The 19,174-nt window shown below is 42.0% G+C and overlaps 1 protein-coding gene across 5 annotated transcripts in view; it reads right to left on the bottom strand.

Annotated features, from left to right (window-relative positions):
- Positions 1–1,258: 1,258 nt before the first annotated feature.
- The window catches only part of LOC121654512, a 25,769-nt gene continuing 7,853 nt past the window's right edge, over positions 1,259–19,174 (bottom strand). Inside the window, exons 2-11 of one of the 5 annotated variants that reach the window (XM_042008684.1) lie at positions 13,599–13,715; positions 13,313–13,429; positions 13,032–13,154; positions 5,354–7,331; positions 5,079–5,120; positions 3,223–3,270; positions 2,555–2,614; positions 2,238–2,351; positions 1,712–1,932; positions 1,259–1,469 (exon numbers count right to left, since the gene is read on the bottom strand). In XM_042008684.1, coding sequence (XP_041864618.1) covers positions 1,715–1,932; positions 2,238–2,351; positions 2,555–2,614; positions 3,223–3,270; positions 5,079–5,120; positions 5,354–7,331; positions 13,032–13,154; positions 13,313–13,429; positions 13,599–13,715 — 2,817 coding nt within the window. In that variant the 3' untranslated portion in view covers positions 1,259–1,469; positions 1,712–1,714. Of the gene's footprint in view, positions 1,470–1,591; positions 1,933–2,237; positions 2,352–2,554; positions 2,615–3,222; positions 3,271–5,078; positions 5,121–5,353; positions 7,332–13,031; positions 13,155–13,312; positions 13,430–13,598; positions 13,716–19,174 lie in introns of those variants that run through there. The other 4 variants (XM_042008683.1, XM_042008685.1, XM_042008687.1 and 1 more) reach the window with 4 other exon arrangements.

Here is a 19,174-nt window from a genome sequence, read left to right as displayed (position 1 = left end):
TTACTTGATTCAGGCAAGTAGAGATGGGATAACCTTTTTCTTTCTTTATTCAGCAGCCATAATTAACAAGTATTCTTGAAATTGTATTAAATGTTGATTAATTCACATTCTTCTGAATGGTACTGTTAGACTTTTCTATTGATATGAATAAATAAAATTATATAAAGCATATGTTTCTTGCTTTACCTGACAGATTTATTTTGTCAGTTAAAGCCTGACTATTCACAGATAAATACAGTTTTAAACACATGCATGTATAACTGGTCAGTAACCACAAAGCTTAGCCTCTGGTCCCATCTGTGTATTTGTAGTGCTATATGTAGTATGCATGGTGCATATTATGTCTATATCTGTTTACATTGCTATATAGACCATATGTATGTGTTCATCGACATATATGTGCACCCACCCGTATGTGTGCATGTCTGTCTGTGTGTGCTCCTTGCCTGTCATCAGACCCTGGTTGTCTCTGCCTCCACCTTGTATGAGTCAGAGCTGCGGTACAGTGTGGGAGGGGCTGGGATTGGATATCCTGATGGTGGCTCGTCCACTCACAGTCATGCACACATACATGCACACACATACACACACACACACACACACACACACACACACACACACACACACACACACACACACACACACACACACACACACAGATGCGCTTTTGTGCATTTATACTTGTGTGGACACTCGGTAATGGAGCACACTTTAACAGGTCTTCTCAAAGATAGGTATACAGGAAAACACACAACCACTTGAATATATGCACATAGGATATGTTTATATGTAGAAAAGCCTACACAAAGGCAAACATCAACAGTGACATATATTTCAGGAAATAACACAGATAAGCAGACCTACATACCGTGAACACACACACACCTACACACACACACATACTTGTTTTCCTCCCTCACGAGGCCCAAAAGTTTTACACACAATTGTGGGGTCCCCCCTTTCCAGTGGTTGTAGACCTCTCAAAAAAATCAGGCAAGGCTAAAAAAAAATCTCAATTCCAAACATCACTTTAAATCAGCCATTTTCAACACTTTTTTGTCCATGTCCGTTTTGTGGTAACTTCTGGGGTCCATTTCTAACATTAAGCACTTGTGAGGTCCACCTCACACAAGCCAGATTTTCCGTCAACTGTGGGGTCCATCTCTAACACTCTGTACTTAAGAGGTCCACCTTGATACACATTTACGTTCCACTTTTAATATCTTAGCAGGGACCACTCTTATTTGACATAGACACTTTTTCATTTATCCTTTTACCTTGTTAAAGAAACCAAGTTTGAATCAGGAATTTGTATTCTAAAGTAAACTACTTTGATCTTGCACCACCAACCACCCAGTTCACACCCTTTTTGGCCCCCAGTGTTACTTTTGTAATAAACACACCAGAAATGACAGAAATTGTACTCAGCCAACACTGTATTTTTGAAGAACATTGGCAAATGATACAGAAGTACATGAACGTGTTTTTCGTTTCAGAACTTTCATCTGCCCCACCCAAAAATCAATCTGTATTGCAGTTAGTTATAAAAAAGAAAAAAAAAAGAAAAAAAAAAACAGAACACTTCTTTAGAAAAAACTAATTAAATTTCTGTGTCCAATATCAGAGGGAATAAAGTGTTTTTATAAAAGAAAAAAAAACAACTAAGGTGGTGGAACAAAGCCATTTCTTTTTACGCTTTTTCCAATAATGCTTCTCATAGCATTTTTCTTTTCATCGCCGTTATGCGATTTTTGATGAAAAACTTGACAGCTCTCCAGTCTCTATTTTTTAGGGCTTCAGGTTCTGCACTGATGCACTGTTCACAGTCTTTCTTACCCGGAACTTGATTCATTATAATGAAATTCCTCAAATGCTTTTGTACTGCACCACATTCTTCTGATGTCCAGCTTCTTTTGACAGTGGTTTGTTTACCTGAGGAAAGAAGAACATCACATTACAGAACAGTAATCCTTATTCAGATTTTTTAAATGATTGGACTGATTGCACATGTGTTGCAGAAGTGACTGTCCCAAACATATGCAAAACCAGATTTATCTATATCTCTGAACTAGGTGGTATGTTGATGTGCCCCTCTATTACTTGCATTTTAGTAGACAACAAACTTAAGAGTTTAGCCAAGTGTCTTATCATGTGCCTAATTTAGCGATGGTGCTCAAGAACAGTTAATAAAGAGCAGTTCTGATCAAAGGGGGGAAAAAAAACAAAACATTGATGACCTCTCTGTTGAGTTGCCCTCTTCTGGTTTAGGTTGCTTTCTCTGGGGGTACAGGCTAGCTGGGATGTCGAGCTGACCTCCCCTTCTGACATCGCTGCTTCAGGTATATCAGTATCTGAATACATAAAAGATTAAACAAAAATAGAAATACTTTACTCATCCCACAAGTAAAGACAAACTTTGCTGGCTGTCACAATAGCAAAACAAAGTCAGAAGGGGTATAAATTCTAAAAATAATGTAGGTCTGTTAAAGATGAGAAAAAACAATACAGTTCATTTTATTCACTATCTGGCGTTTGGCACACACTGTGATAGTACCTTCTTGTTGGGATCTCACATGTCCCTCTGCTGTCCCCTTTGCTCCGGGCACACAATCACCTGGCACAGAAAACATTAAGAGGTTGATTGTAGTCAAATGTACTTAACTGCTCTTCATAAATACTGTTCTGAAAAATAAACTGAAATATTTAAGACAAATTTAGATATTTAAGCCTAGTCATCCATATTGTTTCCATACTTCTACAAAAGAGGTTTTGATAATTAAGATGAGTAATGCCATAAAACTTAATAAAGGTTACGTAGTCATTCCATGTAATCCTTGTTGAAACAAAGTTGTTGCTACAGTAACAAAAATATAAGTATTAGAGGTTATATAAATTGAGATTCTTTTATCCCTCAATGAAAAGCTAAGCAAATGTGAATTGAATTACCATTGCTTACCAGGGTTGAAACAAATAAAAAAAATAAAGACAATTTATTTAAAAGGAAAAAAAATGTTAATATGTAGTAGAACAAAATGGATGCTTCCTTGGAAATGTATCGGAATTATTCTCAACATTCATAGTTTAATCCTTAAAGTGGTCAATAAGTAAGGAAACCATGAATCAAAATCCACGTTTTTTTTTTTTTTTTCCCCCAAGTATTCAGAACTAATGAAAAGGTCATTCATCATGTTAAATTGCAAATGAATACAAATCAAAGCATACCTTTCATGTCTTCTTGGGAACATCCATCTGCACCATCAGATTCTATATCTATAGGATAATTGACACAATGAGTTGAAAATAAACTGGTGTGATCATGACTACCAATATAAACTGCAATATACTCACTTTTCCTCATGGCTACATGGCAGTGTTTGTCTTGGTGGCTTATGCTTCACCCATTGCTAACACTAGCGAAGCGCTAAAGGAGCTACATGATATCGCCGTGCTCCTAAATAAGCACCCAGAGGTTTTTACATGGTTGCAGGGATCTTTAATTCACATAGATCTGACAAACCTCCTACACACAGGTCTCACCATATTTCATGTTACCAATACAATTAAACACTTAAGACTGCATACAGAAACAGCATACAGAGCTGTTCCCATGCCCCCACCTTGGCTTCTTTAACCACATCTTCTTTATGTTGACCCCTGACTACCGTCCAAGACGGAAACAGATCAAGCCAGAGCAGAGGACTGTCACCGTGCAGCCCCATGAAGCTGCCTCTGTGCTGCAGGACTACTTCCAGTGCACTGATTGACAGGTTCCTAGAGAGGCTGCCAAGAGGAATTCTCATATTACTGTCCTCAGCTTCATCTCTAAACTCATTGAATTTGTAACCGCTACCAAAACAGTGATCACCTATCTAAACCAAAAATATGGCTGGATGCAAAATTCAGATCTCTGCTGAAAGCCAGGGATGCTGCATTCAGGTCTTTTATCAGTTCTCAGAGCGGCCAGAAACCAGCTGATTAAAGACATCAAGAGGGCTTTGAACTCATGTTTAGAGAATCCCACATGTAAAAGGGCATTTAGTACTCTCCCTGATGTGCTTCTTTGCCAAGTTTAAGTATCCAGTGACCTCTTCCAGCACCGGACTCACTTTGCTTCCAGATCAGTCTATTTTCACAAAGTTCCACTGAAATGGAGAATTGTCCTGCTGCACTGGTTGGCAGCACAGAAGAGATTAATGACAACTGGCGATCATTATCTGTGCTGAAAAGAACTATTTTCTCAAAAGCTGGTTATTGTGCATTACGTTGGTTCGTGATGGTTGCACCCCCCCCCTACGCAGGGAGACGCATTTGAAGGCGTTTATTCAAGTAAAAGAATCCCACAAGGTAAATGTATTACAAGAATACAACCTGCAGGATGGTGGTGAAGAGGATCACAGAATTTAGGATAACATGACTGACTGCCGTGGAAAATAGGAAGTCACAGTAAGAAATAGTCTGTTTCTGTGGACGTTTGTACCAGCTGTAATGACCTCTGGCTAAGAGATGAAATGACAAATGATGTGGAATTATTTGAGGTTATGGGCCTTTTCAGCGAAATTTGTGAAAACAGACTGTTGCGTCCTCAGCATGAACTCTGAAAAAGTCATTTTTACACCCAGGAGCAATACAGTAGTCCTTCTGTTTTCTCTCCTCCCTTGGTTCACCAGTCTCCATTGTTCACTCTCTCTCACTTTGACACTGACAAGGGGACTAATCAGGACCGAGACACCAACCAACCCTGTGACGTCGCAGCTAACAGTACTGCAAGATGGTGGCGCCCTTGTTTCGACAAATAAAAACGGCAGTATGTTTTTCTTTTATGTTTATATTGGTCACATTTGTTATATTTTTATTGAACGGAATAAGACTCAATCTAGTAAATAATGTTAATTTGGTTGACTGTTTCATTTCCACTTTAATTCTAAAAGTGGTCAATAATTAATGAGAAACCTTGAACTGCCCAAACAATATCTATATGTGCATTTTGTTGTTTTTTTTTTTTAAATGAAATATCCATAACTACTTAAAAGGTCATTCATCCTGTTAAAATTGTAAATGAATAAATAATAAACACATACCTTCCATGTCCTCTTGGGAACATCCATCTGTACCAACAGTCTCTAAAATGATAATTTACAGAATGAGTTGGAAATCTCAACTGGTATGATCGAGGGTTTATTCAAGTACTACAAAAACAGCAATATTTAGTATGTCGTCAAATATACAGTAAATATTCCCAATTTTGTAACAAGTTATGGTAAACACTATTCTGTTGAAAAGCAGAACTAATAAAATGACAAGCACCAATAATATGACAATTTTAGAGATCTAAAAGAACTTAAGAATTTATTACCGTTTACGTCAAGATGAATTTCATCTAGACTCTTGCCTTTATATTCTCCCAGTCGTCCCTGCTCCATGGCCAGGAGAACTTTACTTATTTTGGCAAGCTGTAGGGTACCTTCTGGAAGCCGATAATGCTTTCTGTGCACTTCAATGTTGTGTCCAAGGAAATCTGCCAGTTGGTCAAGTTCTGTATTCTTGAGATTTAGAACGGTGGACAAAGTAGCAATATGTTTTCTCAGTTTTGTTGATGTGAGGGCTTGGGGATTTTTAATGCCATTACATTCTTTTACAAACTGTCTTAAGCAGTCTGATCCCCTCAGGTAGTAAGCAGAATGTGGAAGCGCAAACAAGTATCCGTTGTCCTTTAACACGCCACATTCTTCTCGTTTTTCAGTTAAGGCATCCAGTGATTGCTTCATGAGCGGAGTGATGAGAACCGGGACTTTTCTTCCTCTTTTTCCAACGATTGTCATCCGTACAAAATGTTGGCAGAGCTTTTGTTCAAGAGCTGTGAGGGCCAAGTTAACGTCCTCATGCGTTTCAGAAGTGTCCTTTGATAAATAGAACGTCAAAGGCATTTTGGACACCTCTCCAGCTCTTCTGCGGTTAAAAAGGATGACTTGTGCCAGGGTAACTTTTGCAAGATCTTTCCAGTTACTGGGTGAAGGCTCTTCTTTCAACATATTAATGTGATGCTGCTGTTTCTCTGACAAGTAGCAATGAAGAATCTGGACATCCTGTGTGAAGGGTAAGACTTGAGGACAGTTCCACTTGGTCTGGTCAAGTTGAGTTAGTGCTTGGCTCGCAATGTCAAATTTCCAACTTTCTTGATATAACTGTGCAAATTCGTCTGCATTTTGTACAGTTTGTTTGTCTTTGATCTTCAGTCCTTCAGATTTAACGAACATGGCCAAGGAATGCAAGCTGTGTCCAACTTTACGGGCAAGAGATGGGCATTGATATCTACCAGTTTCATGGTTGAATCCGGTCAGACGTTTTACAGTAGTGACAACATGACTGTAGTTTTCAGGTTTTATAAGATTCTTGACAGACTTCACAGGTGCAACCTTTTTTGCTTCCAGTAGCAGTCTGCCAAGTTCTCTCAACTTTTGTCGAATGTACTGGTGTTGGCTGATGACCCTCTCATTCTTGCTGAACAACCTGTAACCATACTCAAGAATGCAGGGGTCTTCCTTAATTGCAACTGCAATCTTGTCTTGGTTCATGCAACTCAAGAACCTCCAGTATGCGTCACTGAATCCAGATGGAACAGGTTCAGCAAAAGCACACAAAGCTTGGACTCTTGATTTACCTGGTTTAGACAGCTTGTTTTGAGGCTTGAATTTACAGGTTTGAAAATGTCGCCACATAACTTTCTTCGTGAAGAGTCCATAGCAATATACACAATGTGAAAATATTTGTCCATCGGTCCTTTTATTTGGTTGTTTAAATGGGGTGAGTTTGCCCTGGTGGCTTTCCATAACTTCAATGTTGTGTTCAAAGTTCCCTTTGTTTCTGATATAATCCAACTGTGCTCGCCTTACCTTTGAGTTTTTTGGTAAACTGAAAGCTTTGGCAACATCAACCTTATCCATGTGCTTACGTTGCAAATGTCTTGACATTTTTTGAACAACTTGGTTGCAATACAAACAATGATGTTTCTTGTTATAGCATCTTGAACCATCTTCCTTTTTCAAAACTGGATTTACATAGATGGATGGCTCTTCAAGTGGTGCCATTTCACCTTCATTGGCATCAAGTCTTTGTGTGGAATCCTGACTTGTTTCCAAGCTTTTCCTCCTATCTTCACATTGGCTATGGCTAGAAGTCTTGCTTCTACTCTTAGGAGATTTAATTTTCTTTTGCTTACTTTCCAGAGGACACTCCAAGCTGACATCACTGTCCATGCTTTCCTCCCTGGGATTTGGAATATACTCCTCTCCGCTACTTCCACTGTCGTCTGATCCTATGAGATCGGGCTGAAGCTTTTGAAAACAAAGAAAGAAAGTATTACAACTTGACTATAATTTAAATTGTCTACTGCATCCTGAAATTATATTCACTGGCAAGTATGTTAAGTGAAATTCAGAAAGCTGGAGCTCATTAATGGATTTACAGCTTAATTGTGCAAACTTCAGAGGAATAATGTTTCTACAGTGTTGCGTTTTCAGAGTCAATAACACTTATGCTATGCCTGCCATACAGAATATTGAAACAAAGAATTGTGTAATACCACCAATACTACTTCTACTACTACTACCAGCAATAAAGAATACCAGCTCCAAAGTTCAGGGACAAGTTTTCCAACAAAAAACATTTAAGCACTGAATCAGTCTTATCTTTTTGTATCATTGTTTGGTTTGGGAGCTTAAATCTTTCCAATAAAGAACTGTTTGGGTAGTTTAGTGGAAGCTGCTGGCAGGGCCTTTTGTACATCTTTAAGAATAATGTGAGAAAGGCTGATTCCATATTGAACTGCCTGAACCACGCTCTCCAGAGAGTTTGTCTTTCTACCTTTCAGCTGTCATTTCAGGGCCCCTGTAGGGAGGACAAAGAGACTTAAAGACCCACTCCAATGCTTATTTGGAACTATTTAAAATGTTCTCAGTGGTCTTTGAAGTTTTTGGCCCAGGACTGATTCTGCAGAGAACAAGTAGCTCATTAGTAAATTCGCCTCAGAGTTGTGGACGGAGAGCAGTGCTGCTCAGCAGGGGCTGTCTCCCCATGTCAGAAATTTTTTAGTTTTTTTTCCTGTATCATAATTCCAGAGATTTATAGGAAAACATGGGAAAGACAGGAATAAAAAAGTTTCCACACCAAAATGGGGGTGTGATCTCCAACTTTATTTTTGTCTACAAGAGTGAGAGAGAGAGAGAGAGAGAGAGAGAGAGAGAGAGAGAGAGAGAGAGAGAGAGAGAGAGAGAGAGAGAGAGAGAGAGAAAACGCAAAATGAACGCTGAAAAGTTATTTTGTTTCTGTATTCTCCTGATGAGAGAACCGACCAGTAACCTGCACGGACAAGATATATAGTGGGACGAGTTGTTCATTCGTGCTACATTGATAGCCAGTTGACTGAAAAGGGTTGTTTGTGTGTCTTGCTGCTGAGTAAAACTGAGCAAGAAACACAACTTGTAATGTTAGCAAATGTTAACAGACAGACTTGGTTGGATTGTGCATCTTATAGAAAATTAACTTATTGATAAATACAGGATCTCCATTTGATGGTGTCTTGATAGAAGGCACAGCATCCAGCTGTAATTTGGATTTGCTGGTGAAGCCCATTTTTTTCTGCTGCCAGTTGGTAAAGCATCTTCCTGAAGTGTTGACTGCAAACCAACGTGTGGTTTGTTATATTGTGATGACCTAATCCATTGCTCTCTCACAGCAAAGTTTTTCGGTAAATAATGAAAGACAGACAGACAGACAGACAGACAGACAGACAACTTTATTTATCCCCGAAGGGAAATTGCGTTGTTACAGTAGTCCAGTAATAACATAAAAAATCCAAAGTGGAATAAATTAGAGAAAAAAAAATACGAATACAAGAGTGAATTGGCAGATAAAGTGCAGTGGCAAGATGAAGTAATAATGAAAATAGCTATCCGATATTGATATGTAAATATGACTATGTAAATAAAGGAAGTGCAAAGATAATACAGAATGTTGAATGATGTGCAAAGGATACAAATATTATATAATTGTATATCAGAGCGACAACTATAGGTTGCAGTAAGTACAGTGGTTGACTTAGTCCAGTTGTGTGATCGTGTCTCTGGCAGAGGTAGATGAGTTATGGAGTCTTATTGCAGCAGGAAGGAACGATCTCCTGTACCGTTCCTTAGAGCAGCGGGGTTGGATCAGTCTGCTGCTAAAACTGCTCTTTAGCTTGTCCAGTGTGTTATGGAGGGGGTGGGAGGGGTTGTCCCTGATTGCCAGCAGTTTTGCCAGCATTCTCTCCTCCACCACCTCCTCCAGGGTGACAAGTTTAGAGCCGACAGCAGACTCTGCCTTTCTGATCAGTTTCCTCAGTCTGTTGGCGTCCTTTGCCTTGATGCCCGCACCCCAGGACACTGCAGCAAAGAAGATGGCGCTCGCCACCACAGACTGATAAAACATCTGCAGCATCTTATTGCAGACGTGAAAGGACCTGAGCCTCCTTAAGAAGTAAAGCCGGCTCTGCCCCTTCTTGTAAATGGCGTCTGTGTTGGTGGACCAGTCCAGCTTATTGTTAAGTGTGACGCCTAAATATTTGTATGAGTCCACTGAGTCCACATCTGTCCCATTGATGCAGACAGGAGAGGGCAGAGGCTTTTTCCTCCTAAAGTCCACCACCATCTCTCTCGTCTTCGCCACGTTCAGCAGTAGATGGTTCTCCCCACACCACCTCACAAAGCGGTCCACCAGGTCCCTGTACTCTGCCTCCCTCCCCCCCTCCACACATCCCACAATGGCCGTGTCATCAGAGAATTTCTGCAGATGACACGATTCAGTGCAGTACTTAAAGTCTGATGTGTATGTGGTGAAGAGGAAGGGAGACAGCACAGTTCCCTGGGGGGCCCCAATGTTACTGATCAGACGATCAGACACACAGTTCTGTAATCTCACAAACTGCGGTCTGCCCGTCAGATAGTCGTCTACCCAGGCGACGAGGGGAGCACTCACCCACATGTCCAGCAGTTTGGCCTTCAGCAGTCCAGGCTGAATGGTGTTAAAGGCGCTGGAGAAGTCGAAGAACATGATGCGGACTGATGTGTCAGGTCTATCCAGGGAGGAGTAGGCCCTCTGCAGCAAGTAGATGATTGCATCATCAACCCCAACATGGGGCTGATATGCAAACTGGAGGGGGTCTTGTGATTGGCTCACCAGTGGCCTGAGGTGCGCCAGAACCAGTCTCTCCATGACCTTCATGGTGTGAGAGGTCAGTGCTACTGGCCTGTAGTCCTCCAGTGCAGTAGGACATCCTTTTTTGGGCACTGGGACCAGGCACGATGTTTTCCAGAGCACTGGCACTCTCTGAAGGCGTAGGCTCATGTTGAAGAGGTGCTGGAGAACTCCACAGAGCTGACCGGAACATGCTTTCAGCACATAAGGGCTGAGTCCGTCCGGTCCAGCGGCTTTCCTCTGTCTGAGTCTCTCCAGTTCTCTCTTCACCTGGCTGGATGTGATGTGGAGTCCAGACTGGGGGGTAGGGGGTATAGCAGGTTCTGAGGTGGATGTAAGCAGTGGGCTGGGTGGTGGAGGTGACAACAGAGGTGCTAAGAGGTGTCTGCAGCCGGAGGTGGGGAAGAGCTGTGGGGGCTGTGAGGAAGTCCTGGGGGCAGGAGATGAGAACGGGTCCCAGTAGGTGGTGGTGTTGGTGTTGGTGGGGGTGGGGGGAGGTGGGGAGTTGTTGTGTTGAGATTGAGATGCAGAAGAGGGCCTGCCAGTGGAGGGGGGGTTTGAGTTGAACCTATTGAAAAACATGTTCAACTCGTTGGCACGTAGCTTGTCCCCCTCGGCTGCACCCCCACCTCTCCTCTGAAAGCCTGTGATCTCTCTCATCCCCCTCCAGACGTCCCTGGTGTTGTTGTCCCCCAGTTTGCGTTCAAGTTTCCTCCTGTAGTTGTCCCTGCTCTCCCTTATGCTGTGTTTTAGTTCCCTTTGTACACGCTTGAGTTCAGCAAGATCCCCCGATCTAAAGGCTCTCTTCTTCTCATTAAGAAGGATCTTCAGGTTGCTGGTAACCCACGGTTTGTTGTTAGGGTAGCAGCGAACCTCTTTTGTGGGGATGGTGTTTTCAATGCAGAACCCAATGTAATCAGAGACACAGTCCGTCAGGCCATCGATGTCCTCACCATGTGGCTCATACAGCGCATTCCAGTCCGTGGCCTCCAGCGCTCCACACAGTGTTTCCATGGCCGCAGGAGACCATTTCCTCACTGTCCTCACTGTGACTGGGTGCTGTTGAACAACAGGCTTATATGATGGTGAGAGCAGGACTAGGTTGTGGTCTGACCTGCCCAATGGTGGCAGTGCAGTGGAGCTGTATGCATCCTCAACATTTGCATACAGCAGATCCAAAGTCTTATTTTCACAGGTGGTGCATGTAACAAACTGGTGGAAGGTTGGAAGAGTGGATGAGAGAGACACATGGTTAAAATCACCTGTGATGACGATGAAGGCCCCAGGTTGTTTAGTCTGTAGTCCCGCAGTTACAGAGTGGATGACGTCACACGCTGCTTCTGCGTTACCAGATGGTGGAATGTAAACATTTATGGCGATAACACTGGTAAATTCCCTCGGCAAATAATATGGGCGAAGTCCGACGGCGACGAGCTCGATGTCCGGGATGCAGAGCTGCTCTTTAATGGAGACATGACCGGGGTGACACCATCTGTTGTTTACGAACACGGCCAGGCCTCCTCCTTTCTTTTTGCCGGTCGCGGTGGTGTCTCTGTCGGCTCGGACTGTCTGGAAGCCGGGGATGGTGATGTTAAAGTCCGGTATCTGGTCGTACAGCCACGTCTCTGTGAAACACATAATACTGGACTCTCGGTACTCCCTCTATGTCCTGACGAGCGCTTCCAGTTCATCCACTTTATTTGCCAGTGATCTAACGTTACCAGTGATGACTGCAGGGATGTAGGGCTTAAACTTTCTTTTCTTAATCCTCCGTTTAAGCCCCGCTCTGCAGCCTCGCCATCTCCTCTTAAGCTCCTCGGGTATGTAGGGCCTCTCTCCAGCCGAGAGAGCCGGGTGTCCCAGGGCCATCAGCTGGTCGCGCGTGTAAATAATGCCGGTGGAGATGTAGCAGGCATAGCTCCCAGTGATCCGGAGAGATCCAAGTGCAATTAAAAAGAATAGAAATGTGCAATCCGTATGAAAAGCATCTCACTGTTGTGCGTGGTGATGATGCGCAGAACAGTGTAAAAATAAAGAATTAAAACGCACGAAGAACGCAATAAAAAACAATAAACTAACACAACTGCGTGGAACTACTGCAACAGGCTGCCACTAGGACGGCGCCATCTTAACCATAAGCTAATGTGATTAGCTTTTATCTAAACCCGCTAACCTGCACATAACGTGTAATCTGCGATCTCTTTGTCCTCAGTCAGAGTGGACGGAGAGGGCAAGATAGGAGCTTGTAGCCCCGCCCTGTGGGTTTATGATGCGTAAATGAGGGTCTGTCTGAGTTTGCCTTTTTCTGTCCGCCACTGGTTCAGAATAATTTAAATGCAGAAATACTCAGAAAAGCCCATTTTTCACAAGATATGCCCTCTTGCATCAGATAAATGCCACATGGACAACATGAAAAACATGATTTTCACCAGAGTGGGTCTTTAAGGTGTTGTTTTGTCCCTACTGCTGTTCACCTACTAAAATGGTAATAGCCACTAAGGTGACCTAGTTGGTCTTGATTTTTGTTCAAGTCGAGATTATATTTATTTTTCTTTTTTTTTGTTATCGTTACTGGATTGTGAGAATCAATTTTTTGACTAATGCCATTTGTTCTGATTTTACTTTGGATTATTTGTAATGTATGTCTGTTGAGAATGCAAAACCAATTTCCCTCCGGTAACAATAAAAGGATTGAAAGATAAGCAATCTAAAAACTAGTCTAAAAGACTAATATTTTCCTTACATTGCTAAATACCAAAAAATTAACATGATTTATTAGAATCAGTAGAGAAAAGGAAGCTTACAGGATTGAAACATGCTCTTCTTTGCCTTTGTGATACCATTTCAGATTTTGACGTAGAAGGACCCTCTGTGTTGTCATCATTTGAATCATAGAGAGCATCAGAAAAATCTGGCACTCCATCCATCTGAAAAGAGTAATTAGATTGAGGTTTAGTTGTTCCATTCAGCCACATTTTAGATTAGAGGAAAATATAAAAAATATCGAAAAAGATTTGAGGAGAGAGTTAATCCGATTGGCTGGTAAATAATGTTTTAACCCTGCTTTCAGGTGTGAGGCGCATACCAGAATGCTTTTGGTTCTTCTGAGCTTTGGAACGTAGTCATTATTGTCATCACTATCTTCCACTACACTTTCATTTGAATTGTAGGGGGATTGAGGAGAAGGTCGTACACAATGGCTCTGCAAGAAGCATTATGTCAAGCTAAAATTAAATTAAAACTAAAACTTTCTGTGGACTCCTCGTTAAAGCAAATAGGAAACAGATTATATAAAAAAAATACAAAGAAAACACACATCATTAATATCATATTAGAACAGCATTAAAATGTATGAGGGATAAAATGTTTACCATTCTTCTCTTCTTTCGAACAACCTTGTCACAGTATGCCAAAGAATTGAGATTTGTAGAACCGTCTTCCGATTCATCACTTTCTGGATAGTCAACAAGGGAAAGCCCTTGGAAAACCTAAATATAAACACAAAAGTGAAAAAATCCTTACCAGCAAGGCAATTAAAAAAGCACTTTTGTATCTGAAATATTTAACAATCTCAGTAGTGTACAGGTGGATTGATTTTATGATTTTAAACATATTTGTTTTATTGAACCACAATGGATGTTAAAATGAAGAAAGGAACACATGTCTAATTCAAAAACATAACTTTACAGAAAATATCAATTTAAATAGATAATGAACGACAACTTTCCAATTTAATATTGAAATCAGGAAATTTTACAAAGTTTCATGCAGGTTTAGGCTGGGTCACAGTAACTTACAGGTGTATACCGTCCACCATGTTAGAGATACCTTCATAATAATGAAGCAAATCAGGACGTATTCAGCCATCATTGGAATACATTAAGGTTTAGTGATCCCAGTTGCAGCAACTATGATGTAAAATCATTAAGAATTAAATCTAATCGAGAAGAAATATGCATGCAAGTATAAATTAAAATAAAAGTAAGCTGGCCGTCAACTAGAGCAGTTTTTCTCATATTGGGGTACATGTACTCCTTGGGATACCCAGAGACACTACAGGGGGCACATTCTTAGTTAATAGAGCTGAATTCCATTTGTATTATGATGAGGGTTAGTTAGATGGTCAGAATTACAGCACACATGTGGGAATGTACATGCATGAACATTTAAAATAACAGCTTGAGATAGCTCCTGTATGTTGCTGAAAATGTGCATGTCTGACTAAAAGATAACACCTTCCACCTCCATTTGTCTATACACTGCAATACTTATTCACATTTATATGTATTTTATTTAGTTAAAAATTCCTTTAAGCAACCCCCTGCAGTACTCTGCAGAACCATGAGGTTTACAGACCCCCTTGAAGACCTCTGGGTTGACTGTACATAACTAACGACAACTTTCCAATTTAATATTGAAATCAGGACATTTTACAAAGTTTCATGCAGGGTTTAGGCTGGGTCACAGCAACTTACAGGTGTATACCGTCCACCATGTTAGAGATACCTTCATAATAATGAAGCAAATCAGGAAGTATTCAGCCATCATTGTGTAGCACTTGTCTCCTGATATAATAATAATTTACTGTTAATAATGTGAATGATGTATACTGGGAGACTGACTTAACTTTGGGCCCTGTTTGGAAGGTTCTCGACTCAACTGAGAGGTAGAGGTCTTTTGCAATAATTAAGAAACACACCTGAAGCACAAAATGGTTAACAGGTACCTTGTATTACCATGTACAACATAAACATGACAGAAATGAAATGAAAAGTCACTTGTTTACAAGTGTTGAGGTTCACATAAAGGAGATATAGTTAGAAAAAAACTACTTTCCTCATAAGAAATGAGCGATGAGTAATTTTCCCAACCCGAGTGCACTCGTATTTAAGTTCCTTATCCAAATTCTGTAAATACTGGATCCAGATTAGGGCTAATATGATAACAAATCAAACAAACCAGTTCAATAGTTAGAGCCCTATATTCACACAATCAATTAATCACATTCATCACTAGCAGAACAACCAGATAACATTACACTCACATCTGGACAGTTGGAGTCCTTCCACAGCACAGGCAGTGTGGATATCAACTTGGGAAAGACAAAAGGGTGTCTTTTGGGGTCAATAGTCAAGTCAAATAAAATAACAACAAGTCAGTCTTAAGGTGAACGCTGTGCACGTGTTGTGAGTTCACGTTATGGTGGGTTCTGGCTGATAGTTTGTGGTGTTCTTATCCTACCACCATAACCTTGAGGAAAGTGAGGATATCCTTGTATGGTGGAGGATGCAAGCAGCTTCTCAAGACCAATCCTTCAACAGGTGCGAGGATCAGGCAGTCTCATCTGGGTTGGCTCGCCATCGATGCTTCAACTCAAACCCAAAAACCTGGCCAATTCGGGAGTTTAACTCTCATGAACGCCGTTCAGAAAGCTCGATCAGCTCAGCATACCAGCTCACACAAGCAGCGTGTCACCATCGTCTGTCCGTTGTTTCTCAGCAGAGGCTGCTCACAGTCCTACAAGTGCTCTGATTGGGTAAAGCACGGCTGAGCAAGCAGCAAGCTCTGCTCTGATTGGCTGAGGCACATTTTCACTTCAACCCTTTATCACCTGGGTTACACCCTCCCCTCCTGAATCCATGCACGTCCCGTTGCATGTACTACCAGGCTGTGCAGTCACAACAGGGAATGTTTGGTTGGGAAGTAAGTCTGGGTCATACCCATTTAAAGCATCCGTATAAGCCACTGATAACTCTTGGAAAAGAGCTTGTACAATGGAAATTAAAGGGTTGCCTATTTGAGGATAATGAAACCTTTTTGGTTTCTCTCTGTGCCTCTGTGATCGTCTGAGCACAGTTTCAGGTTCCTGGTTTCTGACAAAATCAGGCTGACTGTCCAGTAGCACATCTGCTGTGTTTACATCAGTACTTTCATCACTGTGACATTTAAGGTTTTCTGACTCTTCACTTGGGGCTGAATCGCTCTCTTGTTCCTGAATTATGTCCAGGGAGGGACACGGTTCATCAAGAAAAGCTTTAGAGGGGGTTTCTGATATGTCTGGTGCACTGTCTCTATCAGGAAACATCTCTGGGGAAAACTGACTGTCAAGAACCTCATTCTCTGCAGTGGTTATTTCAGTCGATTCCCCTGCAGGATCAGGAGTAACCACATCCACCCTTTCAGTGTCTGAGACTTCAGGTGAATAAGGTTCCTCAATCAGCGGATAGTCAGCAGTGGGTCCAAGTAAAGGATCTGAACTCTGAGGACAAGCCTCATCGGTCTCAATTTCCCCTTCTCTGGTGTTTGGGAGGTCATATACAACAGAGAACCTGGTGGTGGTATGACACAAAGGCTCCGGGTGGTAGATGGGAAGTTCATCCTCCAATCACTGGAACAGACAGCTTCATTCTCAGTATCACCCAGTGTTTGCCGCGTCCGCGCCGTTGTACAGATTTGGGCTGAGGAGGCTCTCCTGCTGCTGTAACAGGGAGAAAACTGCAAGGTAACAAGAGATCGCGATGTAAAGTCCGCACGGGACCTTGCTTGGTCTCAGGGTCGCACAGTATAAACTGGGAGCGTTCCAAAGCACTTTACCACAATGTGGATATCTGCTTCCCACTTATCTGCAAGTTTATGCTTACCCCGTAGTCGCACACTTCTCACTAAAACTCTATCCCCTACTTCAAGAGTAGAAATTGGTCACTTTTTGTCAAATCTGGTCTTATTTCTTTCAGCCACCTTCTGGGCATTCCGAGAGGCTAATTCATAGCTCTCTGCAAGCCGGGCCCTGAGGTTTTGCACATACTGGGAATGTGTCTTTTGCTGATTTTCCCGGAGAGGCAATCCATAAGCAAGGTCAACTGGTAGTCTGGGGTTTACGCCCAAACATCAACTCATAAGGAGTGAACCCCGTGACTTCACTTCGAGTACAGTTATACGCATGTACTAAAGGTCTTACAAACTCTTTCCATTTGATTTCTGTTTGTTTTCCAAAGTTCCCAACATGCTTAACAGTGTTCGGTAAATCTCTCCACAGGGTTACCCCGAGGGTGATACGGGGTGGTCCTGATTTTCTGGATACCTGAAACCTCACAGAGCTCCTTGATGAGTCTGGACTCAAAATCAGACCTTGGTCACTGTGTAACTTTTCAGGTATACCAAAGTTCACAATAAAGTTATCCCACAGACATCTGGCAACAGTTTTTGCCTTCTGGTTGCTTGTGGGAACGGCAATGGCAAACTTAGTAAAATGATCCGTTAACACAAGGATGTCCTTTGTGTTACTGCTGTCAGGTTCAATAGTAAGAAAATCCATACATACTAACTCTAGTGGTCGTGTAGATTTTATATTCACCAGGGGGGCTGCTTTTTCAGAGAGACTTTTTCTGCGCACACAGCGGTCGCAAGTCTTCACCTTGCGCTCAATGTCGACGGACATTCGAGGCCAATAGAACCTTGTTCTGACCAGATCTAAAGTCCTATCGATCCCCATATGTCCCATGTCATCGTGCAAACTCTGCAAAACTGATGCTCGAAGCTCTTCAGGTAGGACTAACTGGTAAGTGACAAGGTTGGTATCATGAATCCTCCTGTACAATACCTCATCACGTAGCTCCAATCTGTTCCACTCCCTTAAGAGCAGAGGGAGCTCTGGCAGTTCTTTTCGCACAGTGGGCGGTGGTTTTTCTCCAAGTTCCATCTGTGCAATCACTTCTCTAATAGAAGGATCAGCTCTCTGCTTCTCTTTCAGTTCAGAGTGAGAAAGGATAGGGATGACTGGCAAACCCTGCTGATCCTCTCAGCATAACCATCTGGAATGACACTGGAAGAGACTGTAAGCGACTCAACTAGAGCAATACTACAGTCACTGGAACAAGCGTCATCCTGGACCTTAATAAGGTGGTTCTGACAAATTGCATAGACAGCATCTTGGTCAACCACTTCTGCAGTTTCATCATCAGTCAGGTGTCGTCTCACAAACAGATTTATGCGCTCTTGCTCTTTCTTTGCCAGAATATCGTCAGTGAGTTCTGCATGGGGTCGTCTAGAGAGGCCATCGGCATCCAGATTTTGTTTGCCTGCACGAAACTGGAGTTTGAATGAGAAGTTAGATAAAGCCGCCAGCCATCTATACCCAGTTGCATCTAACTTCGCAGTGGTAAGTATATAGGTCAGAGGGTTACTGTCGGTGACAACAGTAAACTGACTACCATAAAGGTAATCATGAAATTTCTCCGTTACTGACCACTTGAGCGCAAGAAACTCCAGTTTGTGGGCTGGATACCGTGATTCGCTTCTTGACAGACCTCGACTGGCAAAAGCAATGGCTCTGAGTTTGCCTTCTTGTTCCTGGTATAAATGCTGCTCCCAAGCCAGTTGTACTGGCATCTGTGTGCAGGATGTAAGGCTGCTGTGGGTCTGCAAAACCAAGAACAGGTGCAGTGGTAAGTTTCTCAATAACCATCTCAAAGGCATTTTGGCACTCAGGTGTCCAGCGGCTCTCAAAAGGTTGCTTAGGATCATGGTACTGTTCTTGTTTCCCTGAAACCTTTGAACCTTTGCGATTTGGAGGATATCCCCGAGTCAGGTTATTTAGCGGCCTAACAATGGCTGCATAATCCTTAATGAAGCGGCGATAGTAGCCTGAGAAGCCTAGAAATGCTCGCAGTTCTTTTAAAGTTTTGGGAATTGGCAGGTCTTTAAAGCCTCCGTCTTTTCTGGGTCTGTTTTAACACCATGTTCAGAAACTATGTGCCCAAGATAGCGGACATTTGTCTGAAAAAACCTGCACTTCTCAGGAGATAACTTCAAGCCATACTCCTTAAGGCGGTTGAGCACACGCATAAGCCTACTCTCATGCTCTTCAGAGACTTGGAGAAAATGATCAAGTCATCCAAAAAGACGAGAACCTCCTTCAAGTTCATATCACCTAAACATTTCTCCATTA

Source organism: Melanotaenia boesemani, chromosome 15 (genome assembly GCF_017639745.1).
Source record: "Melanotaenia boesemani isolate fMelBoe1 chromosome 15, fMelBoe1.pri, whole genome shotgun sequence".
In the NCBI taxonomy this organism is placed as follows: Eukaryota; Metazoa; Chordata; class Actinopteri; order Atheriniformes; family Melanotaeniidae; genus Melanotaenia; species Melanotaenia boesemani.
The sequence above is the reverse complement of the archived record's forward strand: the minus strand, read 5'-3'. Positions and strand labels throughout refer to the sequence as shown.